This window comes from Notothenia coriiceps, unplaced genomic scaffold, assembly GCF_000735185.1.
Source record: "Notothenia coriiceps isolate Sejong01 unplaced genomic scaffold, NC01 NC01_scaffold00030696, whole genome shotgun sequence".
Classification (NCBI taxonomy): domain Eukaryota; kingdom Metazoa; phylum Chordata; class Actinopteri; order Perciformes; family Nototheniidae; genus Notothenia; species Notothenia coriiceps.
The window spans coordinates 32274-42055 of record NW_011363397.1 but is presented as its reverse complement, the minus strand read 5'-3'; the positions used below and the strand labels follow the sequence as shown (position 1 = coordinate 42055).

At 41.3% G+C, this 9782-nt stretch overlaps 1 protein-coding gene across 1 annotated transcript in view; it reads right to left on the bottom strand.

Moving 5' to 3' along the window:
- Positions 1-125: 125 nt before the first annotated feature.
- LOC104959662 (collagen alpha-5(IV) chain-like) overlaps positions 126-9782 on the bottom strand; it is a gene marked incomplete at its 3' end in the record, with an annotated part of 18386 nt that continues 8729 nt past the window's right edge. Inside the window, exons 20-23 of the mRNA XM_010787561.1 lie at positions 2547-2834; positions 1778-1867; positions 854-924; positions 126-317 (exon numbers count right to left, since the gene is read on the bottom strand). Of these exons, the coding sequence (XP_010785863.1) occupies positions 126-317; positions 854-924; positions 1778-1867; positions 2547-2834 (641 nt within the window). The remainder of the gene's footprint in view (positions 318-853; positions 925-1777; positions 1868-2546; positions 2835-9782) is intronic.

The following is a 9782-nucleotide window of genomic DNA, read 5'->3' as shown; positions in this document are numbered from 1 at the left end:
GAAGCACCTTTTATTGCTAAAAGTAATCCCAAAGTGCTACAAGGGGCGTAATATAAAAAAGAAACAGAAGTTTAATCAAAGGTTTTTTTTAAATAAAGGTTTTTAGGCCCTTCTGAGCCGCCTACCGGAGTTCCTTTGGCTCCTGGGTTTCCGGGTTGTCCATCGCGACCGGGTCGACCGTCCAAACCGGGAAGACCGGGAGATCCGGGGAATCCGCTGTCTCCCTTATCTCCCCGCCCACCGCTCACCGTGACGGCATCTCCGGGGTCTCCCTTCTGTCCGGGGAAACCTGGAGAACCCAGAGAACCGGAGGGACCCTGAGGAGAGGAACAGAGAAAGAGATTTATTTAGTGAAACCCAAAGGAGACCTAACAATGGAAGATAAAAGACTATGATAGAACTTTTTAAATCTCAGCTAAAAACTCTTCACACTGGCTTTTAATGCTCGTTGAACATTACATTTTTACATTTGAATGTGTTTTTATACGTTTTCTAGTTATTGTTCTTTTTATCATATTATTTTTTTATTATTTTACTCCCATTGTGTTATTTTATATTGTTCCCTGTACAGCACTTTGGTCAACTGAGGTTGTTTTAAATGTGCTATATAAATAAATAAAGATTGAGATTCCCACAGCAGAAGCCTGGAGTGGTGTAAAAGCAGGTTTTATTGGACTTGATGTACCTCTTTTCATACATGTGACAAATGGGCCCTTAACTTTCAAACAGTCTCGTTTTAATGTGGTCTACATAGGTCTTTTAACAACTTGTACATTTTTATTTGTAGTATTTGCATTTATAAGTTGTCAACCCTGTGAAATCACTGAAGAAGAGAAAGTCAAAAGGTACTAACAGCGGGTCCAGAGGAGCCTGGAGATCCTGGGTATCCTCGGTCTCCTTTGACTCCTGGACCTCCGGGAGCTCCTGTTGGAGGAGAGGGAACGGATTAACAACACAGTACATTCAAACCTATTTAAGTCCAAAGATTTCTCCATCAAGCAGGGGTGTCCAAACTTTTTTCACCGAGGGCCACATACAGAAAAACATACGAAGGGCTGGGCCACTCACTAGAGGTATATTGCCTCATAAGTTCAGTTATAAGTAGGTCAATTATGCTTGATACTTGAAAATGCCTTAAGAAAAAAACAGCCTATATCACAGCTCTCTATAGAGTGCCACAGTGACGCATTTATGATTAGAAAATTATAAAAGTAGGGTAGACATGTGGAGATCATCCGTCTCTTGTCACGCCCTTATTTCCAGCTATTTTCCCAAATTCTATGGAGAAATTGCATTGCTTTTTTGTCGAAGGAACCCATGAGCAGCTTACTTCCGGGTTTTAGGACGCGTCACTGTGGCACTCTATAAGGTTTCATTTATTTTGTTGGCAGCTCATTCCTCAAAACAGAAGCCTCAGATCGCTTATAATAAAAGGAAATATGAAGGGGCTTTTTCAATCTTGCTATGTAAATAAGTTATCGGGCCTTTTTTCTTATCAACTAAGATTTGTTAGAAAATGTTCCCAACTTGAATTGACTGAATTTATTTGAAAAGATGGCTTATTACAGTAACACATGAATACTACTGTGTAATATATGTTTAAATATATATTTAAGAAGTACAATATAAGACAAGCACAAGTTTCATTTGTGGGCCGTATTCCATTATACTTTTTTTAATTTGCTGAGGGCCGAATCAAAATGGCCCCCGGAACATAGTTTGGACACCCCTGATATAAAGCAATGCATGATGGGAATAGAAAGTGAAGAGGTGTTACCGGGGAATCCTGGCTGTCCGGCAGGTCCTTGGGGTCCTTGGCTGCCGGTGGTACTTCCAAAGCAGTTCACACACGTCTCCCCCTTATCACCTGAACGAGCAAACCATCACTTAGGTCAGTGCGTATTGAAGTATAATGCTTGCTCTTGTTTTTTTTTCTGATGGCACCTTCAAAAAAGGAGTCGCTCTACTCATCTCATTGTACCTGTATAACGACAATAAAGGATTTTATATTCTATAGTGTGACCATCAGACATTTTAACTCCTCCCTTGAAAAGTCAATATGCTGGATCTTCACTTCTTATGTTTGTATAACAATCTATTCTTTTTATTTTATTTGTGTTGACTGCAGGAGGGAGGGATTAATCAATCAGAGGCTGACCCTCTGATTGGTAGATGCTTATTTCCCCACTGTGCCAATTTTAATTCATTTTTTGGGGGACTTACATTTAAGTTGCTAGACGCAGTAAAAATCTATATAACTCAACTTTTAAGTATTGGTTCATTGCTGTAATACCCTTTGTAATAAGATAAGATGGACCTTGATTAATCCCCGTAGGGAAATACATGTGTGATAGCAGCAACAGAAGGAAACACAGATAGTACGCATGGAATATACACGGGAATAATACGAATAAAAGTACAAATACAAAATTAAATGAAAGAAGAATTAACAGTACGAATACAATTAAATATACATTTGAATATGTGTCAACCTACCTGTTTCTGATTCTGATCATTAAATCCACAAACACCAGCGTCTCTCTCACCTTTCTGTCCAGACTCTCCGGGGAACCCTTTCTCTCCCTGGACTCCTGAGCGTCCGGGCTCTCCGGCCACGCAGTTCTGTTGAGCCGAGGAGAATCCTGGAGGTCCGGGGAGTCCTGGAGCTCCCTGACCCCCGTTGGACCCTGTTCGTCCTGGGGGTCCCGGCAGAGAAAGACCGGGAACGCCAGCATCTCCCTTCCCACCTCTCTCTCCCTGGAAGCCTGGAGGTCCTGAGACGCCTCCACCCCCGGTAGCTGAGACTCCTGGGGCTCCTGGAGGGCCCGATAAACCTGGGGAGGACAGGAGGGAACAGCTTTAATCAGAAATATATATTTAAAAGGGTTGGGGAAATACTGAATGTCCTCGTCCAATATCAGAGTCCACATGGTAACAAAGGTATCCCAACTGTAGCTGTGAACATGACAGGATGTGTGATTACCTAGAAGAGCATCAGGACTGTTTGAGGCATATGATAGCTATGTGATTAACATGATGATTCAGCCTCTATGGAGATAGATATATGACAAGCATGATCATTTCTGACGTGGAGCTAATCTGAAGTAAACATTGAATACTGCTTTCTATTCCTCCATCTTGTGACTGTGTAACTCCCTCTCTTGGATATCAGCATGTGAAGGACACTGTTCAGGAACTACTTGATGTTCTGTATGTGATGACTACTTCCATTCTGGAGAGGATCACAGATACATGGATCCTGAGATTGAAGCTCAAGCCGGTGACGAGTGAGATTTTTCTGACAATACAGTAGGAGGATTGACAAATTTGTTAAATTTTGGGGTTTCCCTTCAAAAAAGGGGGTTGTGGCTTTTACAGTTTGCTACAAGAATATTCAATACGACACCCTCGTCCTTGGACTTTCACATCGGACAAGAAAAAAAAAAACGTTTAATGAACACAGTCCAAATGTATATTTATTCGGCAATACTGTATATCGATACAGAGCTGGATCCAGATCAAAGCACGGCTAAAGGGTCATGACAACATTTTTTTCTCCAGCTGATTGTGCCTGTTATTTAAAGTTGTGTTTGTGCTAAATGTTGTTCTGATTATTGTCTATGCAATGCAAATTCCACGTATTTCTGATCAAAGAACGACATGTCATGCATACTGTGTATTGTGGGGGGGTGAGTCCCGGTTATGTATGCTGTGTCTTCTAGAGAAAAAGAGAAGGGAAAAGATGTGTGCTTTATTCTTCTGCTGTTGTCATCTGTCTCTCTCTGCTCAAATGTCGTTGTTGTTGTTATCAAAGTCTTCGGTCTTACTGTATGTTTCATGTGTTCTATGCTGTGTTGTTATTATGTTGTGATGAGTTAATTAAGGATAGTGTGATTTGGTGCAGAGAGGCAATGTGGAAGCAATTGAAGTAGAAGAGATCACATTAAAACCATTTACAGCTGTGGACAGACCCTTCTGCGTGGCCAGCTGGTGGAGACTCAGAGCGAAGGCCAAGGGCTTTTCGCTCAGCTATCATTCAGGACCAGCGGCTCTTAAGACCCTCAGCGCTGGGACCAAGATGAAACATTTTAGCCTCTCATTCATGGGACCCGCGGCCTTAATGTGGCCGAATGGATCTATTAAACATAGGCCTGGTGACCCATTTTAGGCCTTGACCCAGCTGAAAGAGACAGAAAAGAGACAGACAGACACGAGACGGCAAACAGAAGCTGACATGTTAAAGACCGACTTAGATGTCGTGTATTTATCAGTCATTAAGGAAGAAAAGACGTTTTCATAAAAAGGACTGTTTTGACATTCTTAATTTCTGATTCTTTTAACATTATACGCACATCAAATCAATGAAAAGGAGAAGCCTTGGTGAAGATTTTTGTGCGTTTTTCAAATCAAACACTATAAAGAAATGAGTCATTTTGTTGCCAGATTAATTTTCTTGTTGAAATTTGCATAACCACAGAAAATTAGGTCAACATGGCCAACGGTGCCAACATAAAAAGAAAAAAGAAATTGAAAATGCGGCTAACTTTTTGCCGTGCCAACGTCATCTGGCAAAGATGCGCTGCAGCCGGCCAAAACCAATTAAGAAGCACACATCCTGGAAGATTACTTCATGAAACAAGAACGCCCCCCAATTCCAGTTTTACCTTCAGCACCATCGAGATGGAGGCATAAAACAATTTTCTAGTGAATTCCAGGTTGTAAATCCTATAGTAAACAGTTGCGCATCAGATAAGCCTTTAAATCTCAAGGATTTAAAACTTGGATTTTAAAGGGATGTATATTGTATAAAAAAAATCCCTTTTTGCGCATACATCTGTATCTTGAGTTCCAAAGCTAAATCCCTGGACTGGAACGCCTCCATTTGACACCTTTTTTTACTTCCTAACCAATTGACATCACTTTCTAGCACTTTACACTTTTTTTTTGGGCTAGCGCTCCAACACATTTGTTACCGTTGATAGGGCTACAGGCGGCGGACATCTCTAAGCAGTCACAAATCACACAACCGGCCCACTAACCAGACAAGTCAGTCTGCTCTTGTTTCAGACGCAGAGGGTGAAAGATGTGCTGCAGCTATCAAACAGAGATAAAAATAAAGACTTTGAACTAAATCATGAACATGGTCACTGAGTAGAACATACATACTGATATACACCTGAACATCACAAGAGGACTTCTTTAAAGTAGAACACACATAGCTGATAATAACACCTGAACATCAGCAGGAGAACTCTTTAAGTAAGAGACACTAAACTGATATACACCTGAAGCATCGAGCAGGAGAGGACTCTTTAAAGTAGAGACACTTACATACTGATATACACCTGAAATCAGCATGGAGAGACTCTTTAAAGTAGAGACACTACACACTATATACACCTGAACATCAGCAGAGAGGACTCTTTAAGTAGAGGACGAAGAGGCGAGACTGAAACACCTGAACATCAGCAGGAGAGGGACTCTTTAAAGTAGAGACACTAACACTGAGGTTTATACACCTGAAGCATCAGCAGGAGAGACTCTTTAAATAAACACTACATACTATATACACCTGAACATCAGGCAGGAGAGGACTCTTTAAAGGTACGAGACACTACATACTGATACATACACCTGAACATCAGGAGAGGACTCTTAAAGTAAGACACTACATACTATATACACCTGAACATCAGCAGGAGAGGACTCTTTAAAGTAGAGACCACTACATACTGAGATGTCTGTGTGTGTGTGTGCATGAGAACCCTTGAGGGCACGTGGACACACTGTATACACTCCTGAGAAGATAAGCATAAGAAATGCCGTGTAAGATATGTTGAATTGTTACATGAAGATCTGAATCAAAACTGGCAGCTCTTTTGATTGGGTATAGCTTTTGACTGATTTCAAGTTCCTGTCTTGCAGTCATGGCTTGTTCCTGCCTTCAAGGCTGTTTTGCCACGGTGTGGAGAGAGAGCGCGAGAAACAAAAATGTAGCATTGAGTGAGCTATGCAGCGTGGGTTCCGGCGTGGTGAATTTCTCAGTATCTCCCTCTCTCTCATGGGGCCCTGCTCCCTCCACTAAGGCTCTATCTAATTAAGGCAGAAGATGCCAGGGAAGCTAATCTTCAAAACATTTGGAGTCTATATGCACTCCTATGTAGATTATGTGAGCGGCTTCCCAGCGTGGACAGATTATGCATCTTATTGGTCTTCCAGCCATTAGCAGCAGGGAGTGGGGGTAAAATGAGAGATTAGGATGAGTGTATTTCCGGGGTACAAAGTCTTCTCGCCTCTAATGGCTAATCTTGGGTACTTTGCTGAGCCTCCCGTGGAATCTTCACACGGCTCCCCACAAATCAGCTCAGAAACAAAGACCGACAGTGTTTTGCTGGGGCTTTTATTCCACATGCTTTGTTGGTTTTTTTTATTTTTCCTCTTGTGTTCTTCTTTGTCTAGCTTCCTTCAGGCTAAATAATTAAACAGAAGTGAGTAAACATCGTAATGGCAATTTGCAGTGGACTTTGTTGAGTGCCATTGAACTAAAAAAGTAATGCCAAATTAGAAGTTATTTAGCTCTTAAAACCTTAATCTCACATTGCTACTACCCCTCTTGACTTTCCCCCGCCCCCATTTTTTTCCCGTCAATTTTAAAAAAGGACTGACTGTTTTTTCCGATCTTATGTAGATTAAAAGTTGAAAATCGTAACGCCCGATTTCAAAGCAACGTTTGTTGGGTACAAGATAAAGAGGACGGGTGGGTGGGGGGGGGGATGTTCTGTGGGGGTATGCGTGTGTTCAGTTCAGTCGATTATGAATCGTGGTGTGCCCCCACGTTTGCCACATAACTGTAACCCTGGGCAGAAGTGACGTTATTTTACAAGTTGCAGCCAGTATTCTCAGGATATAATTAACTAGTTAGTTTGTGTGTATTTTGTCGTCTTATTTTACACAGTGAATTACAATTATACAGGTGATGGTTGTAAAGGGTTTGGATCCTCTGGGGAGTCAGTGAAAATGGTAGTCAATTTCTGCCTCCCAAGAATAAGTTCATGTGTGCGCAAATGTGGATTGTTTTAAGAGGAATAGTTATTATACTCATATTCGAGTTATTAGGTGTCTCTACTTTTAAAGAGTGCCTCTCCTGCTGAGTGTTCAGTGTATATCAGTATGTAGGTGTCGTCTACTTAAAGAGTCCTCTGCCTGTGAGTTCAGGTGTATATCAGTGTGTAGTGTCTTCCTAGCTGAAAGAGTGCCTCTCCTGCTGATGTTCAGGTTATATCAGTAGTGTAGTGTCGGTCAGCTTTAAAGATTCCCGTCTGCCTGCTGAGTGTTCAGGTGTATATCAGATATGTAGTGTTCTCTACTTAAGAGAGTCCTCTTCCTGCTGATGTCCCAGGTGTATATCAGTATGGTAGTTCTCTACTTTAAAGAGGTCCTCTTCCTGCTGGATGTTCAGGTGTATATCAGTATGTAGTGGTCTCTACTTTAAAAGAGCGCTGCTCCTGGCTGAGTGTTCAGGTGCGGATATCAAGTATGTAGGTCTCTACTTTAAAAGGAGTGCCTCTCTGCTGATGTCGGCGGAGGGTGTAATCATATGTAGTGTCTCTTACTTGTAAAGAGTCCTCTCCTGGCTGATGTTCAGTGTATAGTCGAGGTATGTAGTGTCGGTCTGACTTAAGGATCCTCTCCTGCTGGATGTTCATGGGGTGTATATCAGTATGTAGTGTCTCTAGCGCTCGGTGTGTAAAGAGTCCTCTCCTGCTGATGTTCAGTGTGATATCGAGTATGTAGTGGTCTCGTACATGTCTCCATGCTTTTAATTGTTCAAAAAGCTCTGTTATTGTTCTCATACTGCCTGTTGCTGCACACCTCTTTTACCTCTGTCTGAAAACCAGAGCCCAAGTCGGGCTCTGAGTTGGTTAGGTGGTCGTCGTCTGTTTGATTGGGTCAACCGCTTAGAGATGTCCGGTTACGCCTCTTTAGCCTATGGCCACGTGACAATGTGTGGTGTAGTAGTTAGAAAACTATAACACACATTACCACTGGCAGAAACAAAACCAAAACCATACTGGTTAAACAATGGTGTTTAGGCGCCTGGATCTGTCATTCAGAGATTTTGACTGCGATTATCTGTGGACAAAAATCGGAAATAGTGAATATAAGGAAGGGTCTTCGTCTGGTATTCATGGACATTATTTTTGTATTTTTGTTGTCACTTAAATCACTATTTACTATTCTTTGCAACCGCGCGCGGATGCATAGGCACCCTTGGAAATGGCTTTTGACGTTACCATCATTCACAATTTAAGGAAAAACCAAAACAGTCTTTGATTAAAATTGCCATCTTATATATGAAATATTAAATCGCACATAAATAAAACTGATACATCTTTTTCCCTCAGAAGTGATAATTGGGTGGGATGTTAGAGATAACGTATTTTGGTCTCCTTTAATACTAACTCAAATGGAAATATCTTTAATGGTATTTATTTTAATGGCTTCTTTCAGGTGGCTTTTTATGTCGATGCTTTGAATTAAATTAAGTTTAGTTAAAGCCATAGATAGCCTTTTCAAAGAACCATGTTATCAGTTACGGCGTTAGGGTTAGTAAGTATGAGTTAAGAGTACATAATTGTTCTTTTTAACACCTTCCAGTGAGACATGGCTTCTGTTTCAAACTCTCATGGCTTCCTGTCCTTGCAGTGCTACGTTTTACTGTGCATCACCCCGTATCCTTCCTCTCTTACATGTTTCTAGATAATACAGATCAATCACACCCCGTGCAGAACCATGTATGTTCTCACGCAGTGCCACGTGAAAGCATAATGGACTTAAATCACTTTCAAGAACTCAAAAAAGGACTGGATATCTATTAAGTAAGTCCAATATAAGGTTGTAAGTCAGATTTGCTTCAATCAACATTGAAGTGCAAGGCTCTGCAGATAAAGAAGCTATTTTATTAGGTAGTCAAACCTTAACTAAAGCTGTTTTAAAAGCCTGAACATGAACCATTGATGAAATATGAAAATATTGTCGTACAAGCTGTGATTTTGACTAACCACACAATAATATTTATAAAAAAATTAAAAGTAGATAATATTATTACAAAAAAAATCCAAGACGTCATTTTTAAGTTGCCATAAACAATATTTGTATACAAAAAAATGTATATTAAAGGTTTTATTGAATAAATAATGGGCAATGTCACACACACACACACACACACACCACACCACACACACACCACACACACACACACAACACCACACACACACACACACACACACACACACACACACACACACACACACACACACACACACACACACCCACCAACACACCACACACACCACACATACAACACACACAGGCGACACCACACACACACACACACACACACTTCCATTATCCGTGTGATGACGATCATTTGGGGGCCTCTTTCCCGTAAAAGAGGCCTTTTTTTCATCCAAAAAATGCTTTTCCGTCTTCAGAGGAGTTATTGCTCCTTCCCGTTTTATCAGCAGCAGAAGTGTAAACACAATGCCTTCTGGGAAATGCCGTTAGCGTTTGTTAATGAAGGGTCATCATTAGTGAGCGGACACTCCCTTCCTGGTATTCAGCTGTCTGGAATGCATGTCTCACTCTGTGTGTTTCACTTTGTTTCTGTCTCAACTTCTGTCTCTGTCCCCGTTCGTCGCCCGCTTCTACTTCGTTCTGTCTGTCTCTCCCTTGTTTCTGTCTGTCTCTCCCTTGTTTCTGTCTCACTTCGTTGTCTTGTT